Below are 24,844 nucleotides of genomic sequence, written 5' to 3'. Positions count from 1 at the left end.
AAAAGGCATATTCCTCTGTATCCTAGCATCTATATCAGTCCTCCATGAAGGATTCTGGTTGGCCATGCTTGAGTTAAATGCCTGTTCTAGTACCCATCAATGCTGTTATCAGGATTCTGGAATACTCTGATTGGATAGCCTGGGTCCAGCCCTTTAGTTGGGAAAGTAGAGACATGACTGACAGTCTAGAAAATTACCTGGAGTCCGGGAGGCGTAGTTCCTACAAGAAGGGGATGTAGGGCAGACAGACGACGTAGTCAGTATGCTAAGAGTCTGTCTGAACTGCTGATAATTTCAAGATGTTAAAATTAGTTGGGAGTAAGTGAAAGTTAATTCTTCAACCCAAACATAGGGAGAAAAGTAGTTTATTCACACAAAACCCCCCGTGATATTGAAAATAATATTCATGAAAATAATATGATATTGAAAATAAGTTCTCTCCTGTCTATGTAAATATAGCAATTTTATAAATTTGTTTGTGTAATGCCTTTCGACCTCTAAGGCCAGAGCAAAAAATCTAATTTTTTAAAAACAAAAAACCAGAAAATATTAGGGAACAGAAGCTGGATGCTGTCTCAGAAGGTTTGCTAGCAATTGTGGAGACTCTTTTTTTTTTTTTTTTCTAAATTAGAGTCCCTAGTGTGATTTTGAATGCTCACATTTGAAAAAGGATGTTAACTAAATAGCATATGTTAAGAAGAAAACTCTGCAGTGGGTGGGCAGTTTTCCTTTTTCAAGTGGAGCAATGCCCTACATTTGACATCGTTATGGAAAAATCCTGTTATGATACAGCTCATTGTTATGTGGGTTCAAATACATTGCAGGTGAAATCATATTTTTGAAAAGCAACAAGAGAATACTGTGACAGATTCATGTAATATGGGGTATCCTTAACGGGGGCCCCAACCCAGACGTAAGACCTTCAGACAGTTCTTAGCTTTTTGAAGCAGAGCTGGGGACCTCTTGGTGTTTGGGGTTGGTAGTCACACTGATGTCAAAAAAGCATTTATTGAGCTATAGAATGCCATTGCCAAGGGACCTCTGAGAGCCTGTGCCCCAAGGTGCTGATTTTAACCACAAGGAAAATGAGGCCAAGGGAGGTGAAATTATTTGGCTGAGGAAAAGGAGCCGACCTCCCTGGCATTCCATGTCACAAACATCTTGGTGCAAAAGTCACAAATAGCTACCGTTTATCAAATGTTTCTTTTGGAGTAGTATTTCAGAGGCTCAGTGGCTTTGAAATGTGCTCATAAAAATAGATCTAGCTGGGCTGTGGGCAAACCAGAGAGAGAGCGTTACATCAAATTACTTTTACTTGGACTTTACATTCATTGGTCACTTTTAAAATACACCTTTATTTTCTGTTTGAATTATTTGAGTATTCCATCACTTGTGCTGAAAACCAGTATCTCTACCTACATATGAGCTCCTTGATGACAGAGGTTGTCTCTTATGTTTTAAAATTTATTTTTGGCTCTTAAAGTATCTAGCGGCCGGGTGTGGTGGCTCACACCTGTAATCCCAGCACTTTGGGAGGCCGAGGCAGGCGGATCATTAGATCAAGATATCGAGACCATCCTGGCTAGCATGGTGAAACCCTGTCTCTACTAAAAATACAAAAATTAGCTGGGTGTGGTGGTGCACACCTGTAGTCCCAGCTTCTCAGGAGGCTGAGGTAGGAAAATCGCTTGAACCTGGGAGGTGGAGGCTGCAGTGAGCTGGGATTGTGCCACTGCATTCCAGCCTGGGGTGACAGAAAGACTCTGTCTCAAAAAAAAAAAAAAAAAAAAGAATCTAGCATAGTACCTGTTTAGAATGCAAATAGTGATATTAGTAGCTAACATTTATTGATCACTTACTATATACCAGGCACTGTGCTAAGCATTTGCACAGATTATCTCATTTCAATCTTACCACAGCCTTCAGAGAGAGGGCTTATCATCATCTTCCTTTTAACAATAAAGTACTGCCTAAGGTAACAAATCCTATTAAATGGCAGCGCTGAGATTGAACCCCTAGCCACTGGAAAGGTTATAAAGCTGCTTAATAACTGTTTGTGGATTAGAACTGAACTGACTGGTTCCCTCCTAATTCCTCTGTACCCAGGGGAGAATGTCCTCAGAGACTCAGGAGGCAATGATCTCATCCCTGAAAATGACCAAGGGAGGAGGAACTATGTCAGTCACAATAGTCAACTGGACTTGAGAAAAGGAGAAATTTGACCTACACTCTGTATGTGCTGGGAAGGTTCTCTGGGTAAAGGGTGGGTGGCTTCGAAAAATAGCACAACTAGGTGAGTACTGTGGGGCACAGTCCTCTTGCCCCAAATTAGGAGTGTCAGTTAAGTGATGGTGTGCCAGACTTTATACTGTTACAATTTTTAAATAGTAGGCAATTGTGCATAGGCATTCCTTGATGCTGTGATGCAAAAACAACATAATCTGTTGTAGACGGGAGTTTCTGAAGGTCTTTAATCCTACCCTTGAAATATAACTGGGAAAGGTGAAGTGGGAAACCCTTGGGCACCAGGATACTTGGCATTTGGCTCAGTTCCCACAAATCTGTCAGGGAACACTGGGCAAGTCACCTAACTGCTTGGAAATCAGTTTCCTTATCTGAAAAATGAAAAGTTTGGAAAGCACGTTATCCTTAAAATTCTCTCTGGCTCTTACTGCTTATAATGATGTAAGATAATGAAAGTGACTCTAAAAACCAGGATCACTTCTGTGGATCTTACTCTCTTCTGGATCTCTCCATTTCTCCTCTCTCAATTCCTCTCATACCCTTCCCCCTATAAATGTTTGCTCATTCATTCCTTCAGTCTTCCTTCTATTCAGTAAGTATCTCTTAAACACTTGGGACTTTGGGGCTATAATAGCAAATAGAAACCCTCCCTGGTCTTAGGTAGCTCACAGTCTAGTTGGAGAAATATAAATATTTGGAAAATGGTACCCTGCAAAATGGTACCATTGAAAAGGGCCATAAAAGAGGAACGTTCTCATTCTTGACATAGCACAGAAGTTGGGCATCATTAAAGGTGATCAACTCAACTTAAAACAAATTCATCAAAGAAAAAAAGAAACCTGGATGTATTGTCAGTTTTTCTCATTTTTCAGGTTAATATGACTTTATCAGAAATAAGCAGGATTTTAAATCCCTCGTTCCTATAGATCGCAAGTTTTTAGGACTCCCATAAAACACCATGATTTTTTTCTTCATTGGAGGTGGTTTTACTTGCATTAGAAATGATGTAGCTCATAAAAGGGAACCAGTTCAATTCAAAACACATTTATGGGGGCCCACAAGGGACCCCAACTAGGCAGTGCTTTCCTAGAGAAGAAAAAGCCTACAGGGTTTGGATTCAGACTGACTGAATAGCATTTCTCCACTTATTAACTGTTAACCTTGAGCAAATTGTGCATATCTCTGAGTTCTTTTGCAGAAAACACACTACCTCACTAAGTTACTAGGAAGATTTCAGGAGATGGTGGTTGTAAAAGGCCAAGCCCGGGGCTCCTGGAATCTTCTGTCCTTACTTTAGTTGCTGGGGGATGTAGGTGATACAGACATGGGTAGGATTTAGTCCCTGAATGCTGTCAGGGATTGATAGTCTGGGACTTTGTGGTGTAGCATACTCACTTGGAAGATATGAGGTGTTTGTTTGTTTGTTTGGCATTTGTTTTTTGTTTTTTATTTTATTTATTTTTTTGAGACTGGATTGCTCTGTTGTCCAGGCTGGAGTGCTGAGGTGCTGTGGTGCAATCATAGCTCACGGCAGCCTCGAACTCCTGAGCTCAAGTGAGAGATGAGTCAGAGCCAAGCCCTTCTACTAACAGAGCTATTTGTTGCTGAGGAAGTTCTCAGTTTCTCCCTCTGAATGGTGCCAATATCCTCCAGTTGCTTAAGGCAGAGTGAGAGGAGCTGACTGCAGATACCCACATGAAGATTAATCCCACCTGGAGGAATGGGGCAAGGAGCGTGCTCTCTAGACCAGTCAAGCTTGCATTTGATTGGGCTTGTAATGAGTTCCCCAGAAGGAAAACGCACGCACATATACTCCAACAGAAAAAGCATCCTGGGGCTGTGGACTCATCCATTGTCTTTGATAAGCCAACAGAGCACAGTGGCTGATCACATGGGCTATGAAATCAGATTGCTTGAGTCCTGCTCCACTACTTGACAGGTAACCTCTAAGCTTCAGGTTTCCCATGCATATAACATGGGGAATAATACAGTACCTGCTTTACATTGTTGCTGCAAGTATTAAGTGAGGTTGCGCCTGCAATGACTTAGCATAATACAGGGCGCATAATACTAAGCACAATTATTCTTTGATAGGACTAAACAGAAATACATCCCTGAGTTCATTCAGTAGATATTTACGCTGCATGTCTTCTAGGTTCCCACCATTCTGCCTCTTTTCTTCCTATTTCCATCAGAGGAACAGGGAGGTAGAACAGAGTAGTTTTTTGTCTCCAAACAAGCCGTGTTCTCCTCTTTACTGAGAAAACTCTAGTGGTTTTGCTTGGAGTATTTAAATTGAATTAAGTACATTTGGGACTAGAATTTTTTTTTTTTTATTACCTGAAATTGCATGAGTGCACTTGGGAAGCACTCATACAAAGAACATGAAAAAAGCAGTAGTTTATTAGACTATGGCAACATGAGCCTAAGTGTAAAAGATGAAATCAAGTACAGCCCTCCCTCCCTCCTGCTCCTTCAGCGCTTTCTTTTCCTCCACCACTTCATTAAGATGGTAGAAAATGAATTCATAAGTTGTCAGGTGAAATAAGGATACTTTCTTTGGTTGCCTGGGCTGGGAAAAATACTGTACCTAAGAAAGTAGCCCTATACAGAATACAGTAAAGAGACCAATTTTTCAGGCAGCAGAAAAGGCATTGGATTTAGAGTCTGCCAGGCTCAGGGACATTAACTTGCAGTGAGATTTTATTGTGTCTCAGTTTCCATTATTGTAATACTTGCATCTCAGGACTGTTGTATGAATGAATTCCGACATTACATATATAACCACCAATGCAGTACCTGGCTCCAGATGGAAGCTGAGAAGGTCGTATTCTGTACCCCAGCAGCCTTAGCTTTCTCTGGTAAATTTGGGATAAATATACTTACTTTATAAAGTTGTCATGAGGCTTAAAGAAGGATAAATGTATTCTAAATTCTGTACTTAGCAAAGTGTCTGGTACATAGCAGGTCATGGTGAATATTTTGTTTTTGCAAGAATATCAGAATTTATTTTATTTTTTATTAAAAAAAATGAGATGCAGTCTCGCCATGTTGTCCAGACTGCTCTCAAACTCCTGGGCTCAAGCAGTCCTCCCACCTCAGCCTCCCAAGTGGTTGGGATGACAGGTATGTGCCACTGTACCCAGCAAGAATATCATGTTATATCTCCAGATAAGGTTTTCAAAGTTCTCCTTATATGGGAAAAATAATTGTCTACTTAGGATGTCTGAGACCCTGCTGAGCATTTTATATACCTTAGCTCATTGAATTCTCAGAACACTGAGATAGGGGTTGTCATTGCCCCCATTTTATAGATACGAAAACTGAGACTCAAAGAGGAGAAATACTTTAACAAGGTCTAGTAGCTTCTTCATGGCAGAGACGGGAGCCTATCTTTTTTATGTGAGAATCAGCCCATAATTCATGCTCCTACAAAAGAAATGCCCCATGCTATCATGCCCTAGAAGTTGTTTTGCTGAGATTATCCTTCTTTACAGGGACTGTGTTGCATGAAAATAGGCTTTTATTTTATTTTAGTGAGTTGATCTTAACTTACTTCTCATCTTGATTGGTATTCAGCCAGTTCGACTCTAGATACTGTTTATTTACTTCCAAAATCCAAGCCATCACTAATGCATCTGACCTAACAAAGGATACTTTGAGAATAAGCAAGGTCTCTGAAGACTGTTTATTCCCAAATCTGAGATCCCAGACTTTGGGAATTACTGTGCAGCCTTCCCCGCTCCCTCTTCTTTCCTCCTCCTAGTGACTAATTTAGAGATATCTGAGTCGTGGAATGAAAGCAGATGTATTTATAGTCATCTTTCACAGAAAAGGGGAGTTCAAAGGGAATTCACATTGGTTGATTATTCACTATGCATCGGCCTACTTATCCATATCTTCTCATTTTATTTCACACAATAATCTGAAACATAGTTTAGAAAACAAGGCGAATAAACAAGAAAGTAGAGATTTAAGCTCAGGTCCATGTAATAAAAAGTGTGTTCCCTTCCCACTTTAGCCACTGTCCTTGTTCCATGAGGGTATCAGGAGCCTGTGATGAATGCTGTCGCTGGCTAACACTGCGGATCAGAGCTCCTTGTGGTTTCTTGGGCCCAGAGAGCACCTCTGACTCCCCACCCGCACTCCCCCACCTCTGGTTTCTGGTCAGTCATCTTGCAAATGCATCCCCCTTTGGTTGTAAGACAGATGGACGAGAGTGAGGTCTGCAACTGGAAATGTAACTGAGAACCAATTCCCTGATGGCAAGTGGGTCGTTAGCGCCATTGCTGTTCAGAAGAATAAGCCACCACTGTTTCTGCTGCCTTTTTTTCAAGGCGACAAAGTGCATCCTGCCATAATCATGGTGTTACCTAAGTCAGCAGTGCTCAGAGTAAGAGGCAGGCATGAGGAGGACAAGGGTGCTGAACAGTCTTATTATAATGATGACAACAGAGATGATGCTTGCTTTATATAAAGCCAGGTGCACACAAGTATGTGTGTGTGTGCACATTTTTCCTGGCTTTGGGGAGGATGGTGTATATTTTGGGGCAGCTCCACACAAAGAAATCCAGCATTTACGTTTTGCCCATGTCAGTCTCTATTTGCTTTCAGATATCCAGGAATGATTTTCAGAGTATTTGAGAAAATGAGAGGTGCAGATGGTTTTCACTGAGGCATGGTTTCAAATTTAAAGAGGATTATGGCCCAGAAATGGTGAGTAGAGGTGTGAACCTTTGAAATTCTAATTGCAGACCAGTCTGAGGAGGTATATACTTACCAGAGCACAATATCTCATTGTGAGCATATTCCTTTCTTGGCCGAAGGAGATGGGGGAGGAGCAGATACATAACATAATCTTCAAATGAAACTGAAACAGCAATTGATGGCAGCAGTTTGGAGTCTTTGGTGAATTCAGTCAAGAAAGAAATCCCCAGCTGTCTACCATTGCAGTTAGCTTAGCTTGTTGTAATAATCTTTCTTCTTTGCATCTGCAGAGCTGACTGTATACACAAGTCGGCTCCTGCTGGGAGGAATCTGTGGTCATTTTGACACACTCACTCCTTTATTTTACAAAGGATAGCACTGAGGCCCAAGATGACAGCATCAGTTACTAGGAGGGAAAACTCTGGAACCCAAGGCCTCTTTGAATTGAGGCAATTAAACACTGACTTTTGGCTTTTAATAACAGCTCATGTTTATTGAGTCTTTACTGTAATGCCAGATGAAGAAGATGGAAGGAACAACCACCTCAGTGGAGGTGACAGGTGCTAGATGACTACCTGGAATAGATGGGAGAACAAAATAAATGCAAGAATCCAAGTCTGAATTTGTTTCCAGCCTAGAGGAATGAAGGCCTTCTTGGAGTGAAGTCAGTGCTGTGTGTTGTCAGTGCTCCATGGGGTAACTGAGTCTCAGAGAGCTTAATTAGCTCAACTAGTATGGGCCATATTTGTTCCAACTCACAGAATTTTCCAGATGCAGAGTGACTTGGTTAGTATGTGGGGAAAGGATGGTAGGATTTTCTCCTGGGTGGCTCATACTTCAAAAGACCGTGTTCTTTCAACTATGGCACATGAGCAAGTGACCGCCAGGTATGGATCTTCAGCTGTCTGCTACCATCATCTGGCTGTCTCCCCGAACTTCAAACTTCGTGTGTCCCAAACCAAGCTTTTAAAGTGCTAATGAGGACAAAGTGGGTGCCTGTTTATTTATTTACTAATTTTTTAAAGACTGTGTTTTGAAGTTGATTTCTCAACTTCCCTTTGCCAGGGAAGAATATTTATTTATGTACATTCCCCTTACAAAATGTCCCTTTAGTTAGCTGGAACACTTGCCTACGTGAAGCATGGCTTCTTAGAGGACATTGATGAGCATCTTGCTGGAGGCGCAGTGCAGGTTCAGTACAGCCAATAGAGGGAGGTGAACATCTCACACTTTTCTAATGGCTTTCCTGTGCACAAAGCACTTTCTCTTCCATCATCAGTGAACTCAACATAACAGCCAGGTCCTGGGGTTGGTGTCCTTATCTTTTGCTTTCATATGAGGCAACTGAGGGCCCAAGATGCCATAGACAGCAGGATTATCTGGGTGACTTACTCTCGTCATTCTTTTCTTAGGATGTCACCTTGTCAGCAAAGCCTTCTCTGCAGATTCTTTATACTATAGCGACTCCTTCACTTTCTTACTTTATATTTACTCCACTTTATATATTTGTGAGTTGTCTATTTCTGTCCTAGAAGGTAAGCTTCATGAGAGCAGGGGCCTTGGCACTACTCAATCTCCAGGGCACATAGTTAGTGCTTAGTAAATATTTGAGAGTTAATGAGGTGCTGTATTTTGACAGCCACTCTGCTACTTCTCTGTAGCAGGCCCAAGGCTAAAACAAGATCCCTGCTTTGGGGCACTCCCTTGTAGTCAGGGGTAAGAACCAGAGAACGGATTTGAGGCTTAACAGTGCAAGACGGCAGAAGCCCAATCCCAGGGGTGAGGGGTAGGGCGCGGTGGGTGTGTGTCGCGGAGGACAGGCTCAGCCTTCCATCCTAAGGCTATCAAAGGCTCTCTTGGCTTGAATTACAGGTGCCAATCCTGTGGCCCTTCCCAAAAGCCTAGCTTTTTTTTCTTCTTCTTTTAAACCAAATTCATACTCAGTGAATGGTGAGAAATTAAATGGATTCTTCGGACTAAGTAGATTGAGCTAGTTTTAAACTTAGCCATCTGTCAAGGCCGAGTAGTGAGGTATCTGTTGGTACTTTTTCCACCGAAATTTGGCATCTGCTTAGCATCGAACACCATTTGCAGCTCGGGCAAGGCCTTTTACATTCCCTGAGCCTCGGCTTTCCTGCAAGTTAAAAAAAAAAGTGCAAATGAAAGATTAGAAAAGTATTTTTTTTAAAAAACCCCAAACCCTTCATTCGTCTTCACGCTGCATTGTAGCGACCTAAGCCAACTGCACAAAACTAGCCTGTAAGCGGTGAGGAGCACCCTGCAGAGAGATGGGGCGAGCGGGCAGCTGCAAGCCCGGGCCCCGGGAGGCCGCCCCTGCGCCCAGCGCTTCCTTCGCGGGGTCGGCGGCCCTCGCAGTAGAAGGCAGCTCTCCCGGGGCCTCACTTCCTGCACCCACACGCGACTAAAAAAGAACACGTACAACTTTTTTGGGCCCTCTTCTTGCAAAACGCTCGGGTAACGAGGTCGCTGAAGTAACCGCTCCGGGGGCGGACCAGGGACTCGGGCTTCCGGAGCCCCGGTGCCGCGCAGCCGGGGTCGTGAGCGGCAGCGTCGGAGCCAGGCCCCAGGGGCGGTGCGCGAGCGGGGGCGGGGCGGGGAGGGGGCCGGGCCGGGGGCGGGGCGCGGGCGGGGGTGGAAGGGGGGTGCAGGGCTGGGGGCGGCGCGCGTGCGCAGAGCACTTCCCTGTTTGGCCCCGTGACTGCAACCCGAGCGCCGCCCGCCCGCCCGCCGCGGGAGTGTGAGCTCAGTCAGTCAGGCCCGCGCCGCCGCCTGTCAGCGCGTCTGAGGAGGCAGCGCCGGGCGCCCCAGCCGCCCAGCCCGCGCACGCCCCAGCGGCCGGCCGGAGCCCAGACCCCCGCGAAGACCCCGCGCGCAGCCGCGTCCCCTCCCCCGCCGCTGAAGAGCCGCCGCCGCCGGCATGAGCAGAGGGAGGCGGGTCCCGGAGAGCCCCCTGCCTCGCGCGCGGCTTGGAGTTTGAAGGGCCCCGCGCCGAGCGCCGCCGCCGCCGTTGCCTGCCTTCGCCCGCCTCCTTCCCTCCCTCTCGCCGCCGCCGGGGACGGGAGCTGCGCGCCAGGCCGGGCGGCGGGTGGCGGGCTGCGCGCCGGGGTTCATGAGCCGCCGGGCGGCCCGCGGCCCCGGGAGCCTGCGCCGTGACTCACCCCCCGCCCCCGCTTGTGTCTCGTCCCCCCCGGCAGGATGCCGGACCAGATCTCTGTCTCGGAGTTCATCGCCGAGACCACCGAGGACTACAACTCGCCCACCACGTCCAGCTTCACCACGCGGCTGCACAACTGCAGGAACACCGTCACGCTGCTGGAGGAGGTAGGTCGGGCCGGGACCCCCGCCGTCCACGCTCGCCGCTGCCACCGCGCAGCTGGAGGATCTCACCTGGAGCTGGGAGGAAGGGGACGCGGGGGCCGGGGGCGCCACACCCCCTCAGGGAGCCGCCGGGTGAATAACGGACTTCGGACGGGCGGCCCCTTCCCCATCCCCTCGCCCTTTCTGGGTCCTGCGGGTTGAAAGGCCTGGGGACTGGAGGTGGGAGAGGACTGAGCGAGCTGTGGACACTCCAGGGAGGACAGAAGATGGAAGTCCTGTCCCTGGCATGCACTGTTCGGCGCCTCCACATCTTCGTGACCCTCCTGTAACCCTCGAGGTAGGTGGCGTCAGGCCACCGAGGGCACAGAGGCGAAGCAGTACAGCCAAGGTCACCAGCAAGGGACTAGGAGATGGGCAGTGAACGCACCCCTCAGCGGCGCGACTGGGCCAGGCAGGCGTAGCTGCGGAGACGAGGGCCGGTGGAAAAATCCCAAAGGACCCAGAGAGAACTCAGGCTGGGACTGTCTTCACTCCAGGACTCCTCCCTGCTAGTCTCTGGTGCCTGAAGCCCAGATGGAAAGAGATCTGTGCACATAGGTTCCCACCCGGCTCCCCTAACCCGGAGGGTTTGGTAGGGCTTAGGGCTGCTGCGCCAGCAGGAACTGCCCGCAGGGCACTCAGAGGCTGGACAGGGAGATCGGAGGCCGGTGCAGCCTGCTTGAGCTGACCAGACACGGAGAAGGGAGGCCCGAGGCGACAGTCAGACAGCTCCTCTTATCTGGACCCTTCAGGAAAGCGTTGCGGGTGGGGGGTTGGGGGCAGGGCCAAGGCCAAATCGATTTTCTTTAGGATTTTCAGTGAATTAATGATAGAGTGAGTGGTATGGACAGAGAGGAATCTGAAAGCCAAGGAGCAGCAGAAGCCTCTGGGGCCACGATAAAAATAGATATTTGCCCTGGAACTCAGCATCATCAATAAGTGCCATAAAGCATCCCTCTCCTTCAAACAAGCCAAACGTATTTCAACTGAAAATGGTACCATTGGGTGGAAGGTAGGAAGGGAAATGGTTTTCCCTGGGTGGGTTGTGCTGTGGCTGGTTTAGGTGAGGTTTGGGGAGCTCTGATGTAAGCCCCCCACCCCAAGGACGGCCCTCTGTAATATGGGGAAGCTTGGGCTTCTGTGGGATGACTGATATTGAAATGAGCTTTGATACTCATGTTTCCACACACGTAGAACTGGGATTCAGAAGTAGAGGGGTCCCAAATTTTAGGAGGGGAGAGACTTCTGTTAGTGCTGGGTCCTGTCTGGCTTGCTTGGTGCTATGACTAACTGTGTCATTCCGGCATACTTCCAGAGTTCTCTCTGGAGTCAGTATTGGGTGATGGGAGTGAATTGTGAAGTGAATGGAGAAATACCACCTAACTAGGTTTGTTCGAAAACCAGAGGTAAATGGATTTTTTCTTTTCTTTTTTTTTTTTTTTTTTTTTGTCTTTGTGAACTGCCAGTCTGTTACACTCGCTTGGGATTAAACAGAGTTGCCAGGCATTGAACCCCATCATGGGTCTGTCTTTCACTTAATTGTAATAAATTGAAACATGTTGATATAGGAGCATTTTGCATCCTCTTTCTGTACTAATTGTATATACTTCTAAGGATGTGACATTGATTAGACTGAGTGGTTATTTTCCTTCTAGATAAGTTTTTCAGTGCCTGCTAATAGAGCTGCCAGTTATTCTGTTTGTGAAGGGTGTGATAAGATTAAGTATTTGGTGATGCTGTTTGTAGAGATGTGCGAGCATATCTTCCAGCAACCCTGTAGTAGAGGGGTAATGTTAAATTACATGCAGTTGCTGTTGATGTTAGTTTAAGGTTAATAAATTTAAAAGCAAATATTTTTTTAATGAGAAATACTGTTGTAAGATTAGGTAGAAAAATAGAGTTAACTATAATGCAAGTGTAGTGAGTTAGGAACTTGGAACCAGGCTAGAAGTTCAGTGTCATGTTAGAGTACATTGATGATACCCATGTTCTCAAAAATATAACAGTGTTTCAGGATGGCACAATAATTTTACAATTTTTCTTCTGAACTTGAGGAAGGTATTGGCCAGGAAAACATTGTCTCCGGTCGGCATATTTTAATTCTTGAGGTTGGACTCTCTGAGTGGTTACCGTTTGCATAGATGAGAAAAGTATGCTTTAGGTTTTTTTACTGATGGATAGCCACCATAGTTGAATTTTAATTTTTCCCCCTATGCTTACATATATGGAAGTAGTGCATTATTATAAATATCTTAGGTGGATCACAATTCATTTCTTTAAAAATATGGGGCTTAACATTACCACACTCGATATAAGAAAAAGTTGGGGGGCATACCACAAAATCTTGTTGGCATATGCTTCACAAGTGAGATATTCGGAAACTTTAAGAATGTGGCTTGTGTTATTTTGTGGTTATTCTTAGGAAGAGAACTTTTGGGTACTTTTTGGTGATATGGAAACTCCGAAATAGGAATTAATTTGGGTAACTTGGAATTCTCATTTAAAAAAAAAATTTTCCTAGTTCTAGTAAGTACCTTCCTGTTTATGACCATTTTTTGCTCTTTGGATCACTAATGCACATACATAGAGCGCAACTGAAAAACTGTTAGATCTCCAAGATTGGATCCCCAAATTAACCAATACTCTCTCTTTTACTATGTCTCCTTGGTAGAGATTGTGGTGTGTTACGCAGATGTTGATGCCTTTAGTTATATCTCTGTGATGAGCACTCTAGGAAGTAGATCAGAAATATATGGTAAGAAAGGCTGGGCGTGGTGGGTCATACCTGTAATCCCAGCACTTTGAGAGGCTGAGGCAGGTGGATCACTTGAGGTCAGGAGTTCGAGACCAGCCTGGCCACATAGGGAAACCCCATCTCTACTAAAAAATTAGCCATGCATGATGGCACCTGCCTATAGTCGCAGCTTCTTGGGAGGCTGAGGCAGGAGAATCATATGAACCCGCTAGGCCAAGGTTACAATGAGCCAAGATCGCACCATTGCACACCAGGTTAGGCAACGGAGTGAGACTATGTCTCAAAAATGGTAAGAAGAGGCAAAGAGGAGTTTACTTCTGGTTTGCTTCTGGGCTTTACCTTTTGGGGCGAAGGGTCACACATAGCTCTGGGGTTCACGGTTTGACTGGCACACAATGAGTGGCTACCTTGGGGAGGCAGGAATGGATGAGCTGGTGTTCTGCCAAGGTTTCATCCTGGTGTGTGAGTGTTTTCCAAGCAAAAAGCCAGTGTTTTACTTATTCAGCAATGAAAGCATACTGATGTGTGCCATTTTACTCTTGACCATTTTTAAGTTATGAGTAAGTAACTACGAGAGTATAAGCGTTTTCCCTAAACGGGAGCAGGCAGGCATTTTAGGACCGCTGTGACCCAGACAGTAGAAGGGACCCTCTGTTTAAAGACTTAGAGTGGCTAATACTTAGTACCTTTGTCAGAGAGAGAGTCCAACATGATAAATGGAAGTCTACTTGGTTATTTTATATTGGGCCACATTTTAATTTGGTGACAATGAAGGAGGCAAGTTCTGCTCATTTATTGAGCAGCTGCTCCATACCAGGCCTGCTGTCGACACATGGCATGAATGCTTACATTTACCTCTCATATGAGCTCTCTGAAAGAGGAACATTTATCATCTCCATTTTATAGAGAAGGAAATTGAGGCCCAGAGAGGTGAAATGATTTCTCTCGAAGGTCAAGTGGCTAGTAAATAAAATGGAGTTTAAACTCTCACTCCCGGCCAGGCGCGGTGGCTCACACCTGTAATCCTAGCACTTTGGGAGGCCGAGGCGGGTGGATCACGAGGCCAGGAGATCGGGACCATCCTGGCTAACACGGCGAAACCCCGTCTCTGCTAAAAATACAAAAAAAATTAGTTGGGCGTGTTGGCGGGCGCCTGTAGTCCCAGCTACTCAGGAGGCTGAGGCAGGAGAATGGCGTGAACCCAGGAGACAGAGCTTGCAGTGAGCCAGGATCACGCCACTGCACTCCAACCTGGGCGACAGAGCAAGACTCTGTCTCAAAAAAAACAAAAGAAAATCTCACTCCCTTCTCCTCCTGAAACAGGCTCTCACTCTGTCGCCAAGGCTGGAGTGCAGTGGTGCAATCTCAGCTCACTGCAATCTCCGCCTCCCAGGTTCAAGCGATTCACTCACCTCTGCCTCCTGCGCAGCTGGGACTACAGGTGCACACCGCCATGCCTGGCTAATTTTTGTATTTCTAGTAGAGACGCAGTTTCATCATGTTGGCCAGGCTGGTCTCAAACTCCTGACCTCAAGTGATCTGCCTGCCCTAGCCTCCCAAAGTGCTGGGATTACAGGCATAAGCCACCATGCCTGGCCCAGAGTTTAGAAATCTTAAAACAGTTAAGACATAAAATAGGTATTCTAAATGTCTACAAAAACATATTTCAGTGGCTTTGTAGGGAACATAGGAGACTTTGCTGTCATTGCATCTTCAAGTTTTGGTCTCATTAAAAAGGTGCCTAAGTTCCTTGGAGGCTTAGTGTTTCTTCATGTTTATATTTCAGAGTTCTTAATAGTGATACTTAAATATACTATTTTTTCCCTGTACTTTCAAGGATTTAGATATGAGTTTTCAGATTTAAATGTGGGAACTCATTTGAGTATAATCCATGAACAGCATTTATTCAACACATTTTGGGGGAGCCCCTGCTATATACAAGTCATTTTCCAAGTCCTACTGAGGTATTGGGGTTATCCAGATTGTATTATGGAGAAGCTAGTGGTCTTTAAGAAATAAAGAAATAAGGTTAAAACTCTTAACAGGGTAGAAAGGGGCAGTTCATAGGGGAGGGAAATAGTATAGAACATTCATCCTAGGAATACAAGTGAAATCACTCAAATTACCATGTAGTCAATATACAGATTATTCAGTGCCTCTTATGTGTCCAGCAGTGTGCTAGGCCTGGGGATACAATGATGAAGAACCCTGCCCTCAAAAAATGCAGCCTAAAAGTTTTCTTATGGAAACTGGCAATCAAGTGTGGGTCTGGCATTAGAGGCTTTTCTTAATGTATTCACCTGGTGCATTCAGTTCTTTCTGAAGATATAGAAATGTTTGATGAAATGAATGAAGATACAGAATGTAGATTCAGTATCAAGCTCTATCTCATAACAGTAACATTCCTACTACACGCAAACCCTATACATACTATTATTTAATACCCTTTTTCACCCTATTATCATCAATGGCTCCATTTTATAGATGAAGAAATTGAGGATTACAGCAGTTAAGTATTTTGTCCAGCTAGGTCGTACAACCAGGAAGTATTCTGCCCAGGTCATACAACCAGTATCAGATTTGTGATTAATCTCATTACTGTCGAGTCCTCATGCAGGCCAGTCAGACTTCTGTGTGTGTTCCCTCACCTTCCATTTAAGTTTCAACCTTTATCTATGTCCTTTTGGGTGTCTGCCATGCTGATGATAGAGCTCATCAGTCTTTGATAAATACTGTTAGGTCCTTAAGTGTTTTTCTGTGAAATCTTACACATAGGATTTCTGTGGTCAGGGTTTGACATCTGATCTTGTTCATCAGCTCCCCTTGCTCAAGAATGCAAGTGCATTACCTCTTAAATTTTAAAAGCTGGTAAACTTAATAGGAAGTGCTACTTTATATTGCAGGTGCTAAACTTAAGGAGCCCATTAATTACCCCCAAGGAGATTGTAGTCTTAAAAAAAAAAAAAAAAAAAAAAAACCTCAGGAAGGATTTACATAAAATCAAGATTTATACTTTTGCTTAATGTAGAGAAAGTATGTTTGGGTCTGCCTCTGACCTGTTGAAGATAATACAACAAAAGGCAAACAAACCTTCCCATAATGTTTCTGTCCCACACAGAAGTCAAGGCTCCGTGCCCAGGCTTTTGACCCAGTCTGGAGGTACTTAGGATGAGGTTTTGTCTGGATGAAACCAGCAAAGGTCAGCGAGTGAGTATATCTGTCTGTAGAATCAAAGAGAGAAGGAAATTGTATATGTTAGAACTCATGCTCTTTCTAAAACAAGGCACAAGCCCGTTAGCCAGATATTCCATGCTAATGCTTTTGGTCCTTCTGATATGGTTTGGATTTTTGTACCCTCCAAATCTCAAGTTGAAACATAGTCCCCAGTGTTGGAGGTGGGGCTTGGTGGGATGTGATTGGATCGTGGGGGCGGATGCCTCATGAATGGTTTAGCATCATCATCCCCTTGGTGATAAGTGAGTTCTTGCTCAGTTAGTTCTCTTGAGATCCAGTGTTTTAAAAGTCTGGGTCCTCCGCTTTTCTCTCTCTCTCGCCCCTGCTTTCGCCATGTGATGTGCCTGCTCCCACTTCTCCTCCTGCCATGACTAAACACTCCCTGAGGTCTCCGCAGAAGCCAAGCAGATACCAGTGCCATGCTTGTACAGCCTGCAGAATTTCCTTTCTTTATAAATTACCCAGTCTCAGATATTCCTTTATAACAACACAAGAACTGCCTAACACACCTTCTTATATATATATCTTTGGATTTTAAAAAACATTTTTTACACCTATCATCTAATAGAAGCTTATTCTAGTAGCATTCTTATTATTGCTTTACATATGAATACATAAAGGCTCACAGACATTAAATAACTTGTCCAAGATCACACAGTGGTAAATGGTAGACTTGGGCTCTGAATGCAGAATCTGCATTGAAAACCCATTCCGTTTCTTCTGCATTTCACTGTCTTTTATGCTTCCTGTCTGCCAGTTTGTTTTGTCTTGCAAGACCTGTGAGAAAGGCATCTATTAATTATCTTCTTACCTCTATTTGGTTTCTAGTGCTAGAGAGAAAGAGTTTGGGAGAGGGAAGAAAAATGAAAAGATAGTTGCTTTTCTGTGTTCTTCTGAGACCTCTTGCTGGACCCCTCATTAAATCTCTGCCTTTTGTGATCAAAGACAGTGCTGCAAGCAATCCTCCTTGGACTGGGCAGATGTGAAAATGACCATGTTGCTTTCAGCTCCACCCTGGCATGCCTAGTCTGGGACTGTTGACCCAACCTGATTTGCCTGTGAGCTGCCCAGAGCCCTGGCTAAAGAACCACTACTCTCAGTTGCAGTTTCTGCAGGGCTGTCTGGCTCTCTGCTTCCAGCTTCCTGGCTGTACAAGAGCCCTGAGTTTTTGCTGGGTGTTAGTTATTCAGGGAGTTGCTAAGTGTCCAAGTAAAAGCGACCTTGGCGAATATCTACTCTGGCGTTTGCCAACCTGAAAGCCTGATCTTCAAAAGGCTCACGAAAGCTGTGATGGGGGTCTGTAGCCGCTTTGTGGAAAAATTAGTGGACACTGCTAGTAACTTGGTTTGGCATAACTCTCATGCCAAATGTGTTTGATTTTGGCTGAAATGCATCAGCTCAGTGGTGTAGGACTAATCATCTTCTGCTGATCAGATGCTTGGATTGCTAGTTATAAAGTGGGAAAGCAAAGTGTTACCTCATTCAGGTGATTGGCTTCCTAGAAGGGCTTTGTATCTCCCATGGGAGAAACCTCATGAATGATGGGACCCACCAGATTAGTTTAGTCCTCATTGCTTTGAGAGGTGGAGACTGAGGCCCAAAGATGAGAAAGAAACCATGCAGGGATTTGAATTCAGGGCTGCCCAACCCAGGGATTTTTGCACTCTGCTGTTTAACAGGGTTGTGGGGACTGGCAGTCACAGTGTGGGAGTCCTCCCCAGTACCACTCCATGTAACTTGCTTCTAGGTAGAAAGAGTAGAGAGTAAACCTTAAGTTTGGAACTGGATCTTGCTAGCCCAGTCTGCTGTCATTAAGTCCTGGTCTCAGAAGACATGCTGTGCGAGGCCGCAGTAGCTTTCCCTGATGTTAGGCTAGCAGCCTTTCATTAGAAGCCATTTGTGGTGTTGGATGTTCAGACACTACCCAGACCTTTGCCTTCATTGTCTATTTGTCCAGGGAGCCTCAGAGAGATGGTTTCCATATATGTAACCTAGTCATTTGGGGACTAAAACCAGATCTTGGTCTTGGCCATTCCCACATGTATTACTTAAACATGAGTAAGGTTTGGGGCTAGAGATCACTTAATGTCTAAGCCTCTGTTTCCCCATTTGATAAATGACATTGCTTTTTGAGTATTAAAGGAGACAATGCATGGGAGGCACTCATCAAATGACTTTATGTGTTGGTAAAGTATGTCCCTATGGGTGTCAAGGTCTGACTACTCAGCTCTCCTGTGAGGCAGGGAAGAAGGAGGCAAATGAGGCTAGAAGCATTCCTTCATGGAGAGCTAGATAGGCAGGACTGCTCTCTACTGAGGACCAGTTGCAACACTTGGGTTGAGGAGAGTGAAATTCTCTTGCCGAGGTTAATTGTATCCCTATTACTTCTAGCGTGTGTTGGGCAAGTTACTGAGCCTTACTGTGTCCTACTTTCCTCATGGGGATAAGTACCTACCTCTCAGTGAGTCAGTATGTGTAAAGTGCTTACAACAGTGCCTGGTGTGCTAAGTGCTCTATAAATGATTGTTCTTATTATCCTTGTTGCTATTGCCCTGTATTATTGTATTATTGCATTAGACAATTGCATGTGTAACTGAGATGAGACTTGGTAGACTCATTTCTGAAGGGTCAGTGATGAGGTCAGATGACAGAGAGATGAAGTCAGATGTGTGTACTTCAGGGACCCGGACTGGGGAGGCACAGATGGGACTAAGGAGAGGACTAGGGCAACACCAAACACTTTGACCATTGTGGGTCATGGTCATAGCCAATTTGATCTGAAGCAGACTGTCAACTCAGTGTAACTGTATAATCAGCCCTTAGCAGGCCCTGTACTCTCTGAAGTAAGGGAACCAGTGACCAGTGCTGCCCACTTTGACCCAGGCCAGCCTGATGGGCTCTACCAGTGCAACCTCATTGCCCATGCTTCCTTGTGTCACTGCTATAATCTTTCTGCCTGCTTCTACACCCCACTTGTCGGATCCTCTGCATTGGTGTGTGAAAGCTGCCCCTTCTGATTCTTGCTGGGGCTTTGGGGTAATGAGCTGTTTTCTCTGTTACATAATAAATGCAGGTATTTATTATGTACCTGCGTAATTGATTGATTGTGGTCATTTGTGGGGAGGTGAAACATTTATGCCTTGGCCCTGACTGGTACAGAGCATGGCAGCTATGTTGTGTGCTTTACTGATTACAGTTTGAAGCACTGAGACCACAAGAAATTCTATTTTGGTTAGGAGGCAGGAGCCTTAAAGCAAAAGGGATCTCTCCTTGAATTTTCATTTCTGTGTGCTTCATAGCTTGTTTTCAGTGTCAGTAAAACGAGTTTTAATTATTTGTGGGCAGGAGTTAGGTCAAGATCAGGAGGCACTTGACTCTACTTGGTCTTAACAGAATCCGGGAGTTCACAGTAGGCTCTTTCCAGCCCAGAGCCCTGTCTGAACAGCCCTCTGTCATGGTGCTGTTTGTGGTCAGTTATGTAAGAACTGTATTTTAATGCCGAGCTATGGTATAATTTTCCCCCAAAGAACTGGAATATGTGTCCCCTTGATAAGACAGCACCCAATTTAGCCACTCAGAAGCTGGGAAAATAAAATCAGAACCTCATGTGCCAAGGAGGTAAAGCCCAAAAGACGACTGCATTTTGGCACCGACTATTATAGAAAGCAGAGTTGGCTAAGTCAATCTAGGCCATCCCTTTCCCTGCCAGATGCGTTTTGGATGGAGGAAAATGTAAGCTCTTCTTAGCTCTATTATTAAAACAGCCTGGGTACCTTGCATTTCTGTAGCATTGTACCCAAAGGCTAGGGTCAGAATGGCCTTGTCTCCAGTGCCTAGTGTAGCACCCAGCACGCGGTGGGCTGTAAGTATAGTGAGGACTATGTTATTATGATGCACATTCTGTAGAACTGGAAAAGGCCTCAGAGACCATCTAGTCCAACTCCTCTTTTTATGGATGAGGAAGCTGAGGCCTAGAGAACCGAAGTGTGTTAGGCTGTTTTATTGTAAGAGGTCCGTTCCCCTCCCCCGGCAAAATGAAATACATTGGTTAAAGCAAAATGGGGACTTATTGGAAGGATTCATGGGAGATATTTTATGGAACATGAGGGACAAGAATGAGGGTCTTCTCTCTTGGGCAAATGGTAGATGATGGCAACTCTGGCACCAAATTATTCCCAGCTCCAGTGCCCTACACCACATTGGTGTCTGCCTGATTCTGGGGCAAGGATATCTGGGAAGGAGGATTGGATTGGCTCCACTTGGGTCAGGAGACCACCCTTGCTCCAGTCAGCTTTGGCCAGGATGAGGGGGTTATGTGATGGGTGGGGCTAAGTCTTCCCCTTCAGCCTGGGGGTGATGGTGGTCCTCAGAGGAGAGTAGGAGGATAGGGAAGCACACCGTTTATACCCAGATCACACAGCAAAGCTGGGACTAGATTCAGTTCTTCTGGCCTCATCTCCATTTTTCATTGACATGACAGTTAAATGGAAATGATAGTACTTCACAGCTGTTGGGAGAATCAGTAGGAATATAAGGGAGGCAGATGCCTGGCACTCAGTGACACTTGGAAGATGTTAGTTTCTCTGCCCTTCCCTCTGCAAGTCTCACCTCCCCTTGATCCTTTCTGCTCTGTACTCATTTGGGATACTTGGAAGGACTGTGGTTGGAGCACTTTGCTGCCTAGTTGTAGCTTTGCTGATGTGGTCAGGAAAAATCAACATTCCACATAGGGTATGGCCAGAAAAGAAACATCCCATTGCCACTAAATCTAAAGTGATGGCATGGTGCTCTTTGAATAATCTTTCCATAGATATCCAGGATGGATGGAAGACCAGGCAGGGCAACTTGGCCCTCTTCAGAAAATTTCTGGTTTAATTGGTTTTTCCTCAGTGTTAAATAACAGAGCCTGCTTAAAGGTCCAGTGAGGACTAATGGCTTTACTTCCATTGAACGGCTTCTTCACTGCCCAGTTCCATATGAAATAAAATTGTCTTCATTGTTTTGAAATGTGGGGAGCCTTCCTTTATGTTTCATTAATCATTTTTTATGATGCCCATTTCCTTTTCCTTGTAATGTTTATTCACATTAATAGCATTTACATAAAATTAGATACTCCTTATTTCCACAAAGTACGAATCAAAATAAGCACTCACTGCTGGCCCAGCAACAGCTGCTGCTTTAATAATAGTAATATTTTTCATAGCAAGGCAAGTGAATACACTGCCTCCCAATAAATAAACTGGTGCCAAGTCAGTGCTGTCACATCCCAAGGCTTCTGCATTTTGTGTGTAAGTTTGAACAAATTCAGAATCTGCGACCATTGCTGTTAAGAACCTACTCTATGCCGGGAACTGTGCTGGTTGCCCTACCCGTATCATCTCATATAATCCTCCCAACAGCCCTGTGGGGTGGGTGCTGTTTCTTCATTTCACAGATGATGAACTAGGTTTAGAAAGGATTCAACTCAATTTATGCTCTTTCTACTCAGACTCATCCTCAAGAAAAAAAATGCAGATATGCATGCAATGCTAATGAAAAAGAACAAACAGGAAATAGGCTTCTGCTGAGACATGAGATATGTAGGTTAGACTCAAAAGAACTTCCTGACAGAGTATTACATACTAACCAGATGGCCATGGAAGTAGGATTTTTTTCCTCCTGATTTTGGGATAATTTTGTCAATGATAGGCTGGTGAGCTAAGTTGTGTTCTTATTCATGTTCATGTATGTCTTCACTTTTAGTAGATTGTAAGTACCTCAGGGACATCCCCCCTCACTTTTTAACCCTAGGTTTTTAAATTTGTTTTGTTTTTAATGTAGTTAGCACTCAGATATTTGAGTAAAATTAGGAAGATTATAGCAAAACTACATTTGATTTATAAATCTTGAAGGCAGGCCTGGTAAAAAGTTTTCCAAATTCTGTTAAGTCTACCTCTCTGGGCTTTATATATATGCGTACCAATTGCATAGAGCAGTTGGAAAAACCCACAGTTACTAAATTTCCTGAAGGTTGTGCTGCAGATGCTTAGCAGACCTGAATGCTAAAGCCAGATTCCTAGTCTGTCCTTTTGGTGTCTGCAACCTGCAGTCCTCTGTTGGCCTAGTAATACTAGTCACAGAGTTGGCTGTCACTTTTTGAGTACCAGCTCTGTATTGAGTACTTTTTTGTTATGCTGCCCAGGCTAGTCTTCAACTCCTGAGCTCAAGTGATTGGCCTGCCTTGGCTTCCTTGGCCTCTCAAAAGTGGTGGGATTATAGGCATGAGCCACCTGTGCCCAGCCTGTACTGAGTACTTTACATAGGCTGTTTCAAACTCTCACATTACCCTGCTAGTACCTGAGGGAGGTGGGAATCAAATCTGGGTTTGCCTGGCTCCATAGCCCCCACCTCCCCACTGCCACCCTGCCTTGCTTTGATATTAGTGATTTAGCTGCAAAGTGCAAGTAAACGGAAGAGAATCTGGTTAGCATTTACTTTCTTGGTGGAAACAAACACACAGACAGAGACACAAACAAGACATGCATCTGCCAGTGGAAAAGGAAAGCATTTTTCCCTCCTGACTTGTTTCTTTTGAGTTGAGGGGGAGGCATTTAAATCTAGATAATTTACGGCATGCATCTGGGGCAGCCAGTCACAATATGGTATGAAAGGGATTAATGAGAGAATTGGTGTTTTCAAAAAGTGTTGACCTCTCAGATTTTTCTTTATGGATGGTAAGTAGTGAATCATATGATTTTATGAGCAGTTGGTGCCCTGAGTTTACTCTCCAGCATTTCTGTACTCTGTTATAATATATTCTCATTTCGTCCACACAGCACTGTTAGGCAACAAAGCCACTATTTTCTCATTTGACAGATGAGGAAACGGGCTCAAAAAGTTAAAACTAATTTCTTAAAGGTCATTTGACTGAAAAAGCATGATGAGGCTTGAGGTCAGTTCTGCCAACCAGTCTCCCCCTTCACTTTGAAAGAGACAGACCTATGTTGGAGATGTTTTGTCAAGTAATTTGTAACTAAAACAATACCTTTAGGGCTAAAACATACGGGTTTTATTATTGGATAATTTCATGATACTTTGCATTATTAGATTCCCCTTCCTCCCCACCCTCCCCCATAACTTTTGTAGTCTGTTTTGTGCTGGTAGCTCAGTCCTCCAAGTGGTTTTTTACTTTGGACAGTTTTTCTTTGTTTGTTGTTTTTTGTTTGTTTTTTAAGAGACGCAATCTTGCCCTGCTGCCCAGGCTGGAATGCAGTGGCATAGTCATGCTCACTGCAGGTTCTATCTCCTGGGCTCAAGTGATCTCACCTCAGCCTCCCAAAATGTTGGGATTACAGGCATGAGCAACTGTGCCTAGCCAGTTTGCTTGTTGTTAACTTAAATTTTTGCACATGCAGTAGCAGAGCGACATGTAACTATCATTCAGTTTCAACAATTGTCTGCTTTGGGCCAATCTTTTTTTCATTTCTACCTCCTTCCCCTGATTTTTTGAAGCAATATCAGGTACTTCATTTCATCCATAAATACTTCGGTATGTACTTCTAAAAGATAAGGACTTGAAAAAAATAAACCTGAACCATAATATGTTTTCTCATCTGAAAAAAACACTTCCTCAGTGTCATTAAATATTCAGTCACTGTTCAAATTTCCCTGGTTGTCTCTTTAAAAAAAAAAAATGGTTTGTTTAAATGAATCCGTATGAGATCTGTATGTTGAAATTCATGGACATATTTCAAATTTCTTTTAATCTGTGAGTTCCTCCCTCTTTATTTCATTGTAATTCATTTGCCAAAGAAAGTGGTGGTTTATCCCGTAGTTTCCCATAGTATGGATAGTGTTGATTGCAACCCTGCACTGTCATTTAACGTAAGCTACAGTCTACTCTTAACAGACTTTTGTTATTAATAATTTCCTCTTATTAAAGAATAAGAAGAACCTATTCCCTTTGTAGAAAATGAGGACAAGTATAAAAGAAGAAAATTTAAAAGTCATCCATAAGCCCACTAACCAGAGGTAGCTGCTACTGTCACTTCAGGTATTTTGCTCAGATACATCTCTGTCCTGCTTATTTTCATTTAACACATCATGAACATTTCCATTTCATTAAAAAGTCTTCAATAATATTTAAAAAGGCGTGTCATTGTATTAAATGATGTTTCCCTCCCTCCCTTAAGTTGCTCCCAATTGTGTGTTTTGTACAATTGGCTTAGCAGTTTCCCCAAAGGGAGGACCTGTTGTTCACCTTGGAGCGGTGAATATTTGTGTACATCTGTCATATTCTGCACTAGTGTTGATAGATTCCTAGAGTTGGAGTTAGCGGCTCAAAGTCCAGGCATATTAATAAATTTCTTATATATTTGTCATATTGCCAGCTTGTTTCACCAGAATGGTGGTCTTTGCCTTGTTCCAGCCCTGGGCAGCCTAGGAAAGTGCTTTTCTCCGCAGAGGGACAGCTTTGAGTGAGGTCTTGATTTAAGTTTCTCCAAAAGAAAAAACTAGGCTCTGAGTGTGCTGTTGCCCTTGTGTGTG

The 24,844-nt window shown here is 44.2% G+C and overlaps 1 protein-coding gene across 6 annotated transcripts in view; it reads left to right on the top strand.

The window, feature by feature from the left end:
• The window catches only part of ASAP1 (ArfGAP with SH3 domain, ankyrin repeat and PH domain 1), a 387,159-nt gene that overhangs the window by 76,833 nt on the left and 285,482 nt on the right, over positions 1–24,844 (top strand). For 4 of the 6 annotated variants that reach the window (XM_030795523.1, XM_030795519.1, XM_030795522.1 and 1 more), the window contains exon 3: positions 10,167–10,293. In XM_030795523.1, the coding sequence (XP_030651383.1) occupies positions 10,167–10,293 (127 nt within the window). Of the gene's footprint in view, positions 1–6,519; positions 6,961–10,166; positions 10,294–24,844 lie in introns of those variants that run through there. The other 2 variants (XM_030795521.1, XM_030795520.1) reach the window with 2 other exon arrangements.

Source organism: Nomascus leucogenys, chromosome 16 (genome assembly GCF_006542625.1).
Source record: "Nomascus leucogenys isolate Asia chromosome 16, Asia_NLE_v1, whole genome shotgun sequence".
Lineage (NCBI taxonomy): Eukaryota > Metazoa > Chordata > Mammalia > Primates > Hylobatidae > Nomascus > Nomascus leucogenys.
This window is presented reverse-complemented; position numbering and strand designations above follow the sequence as displayed.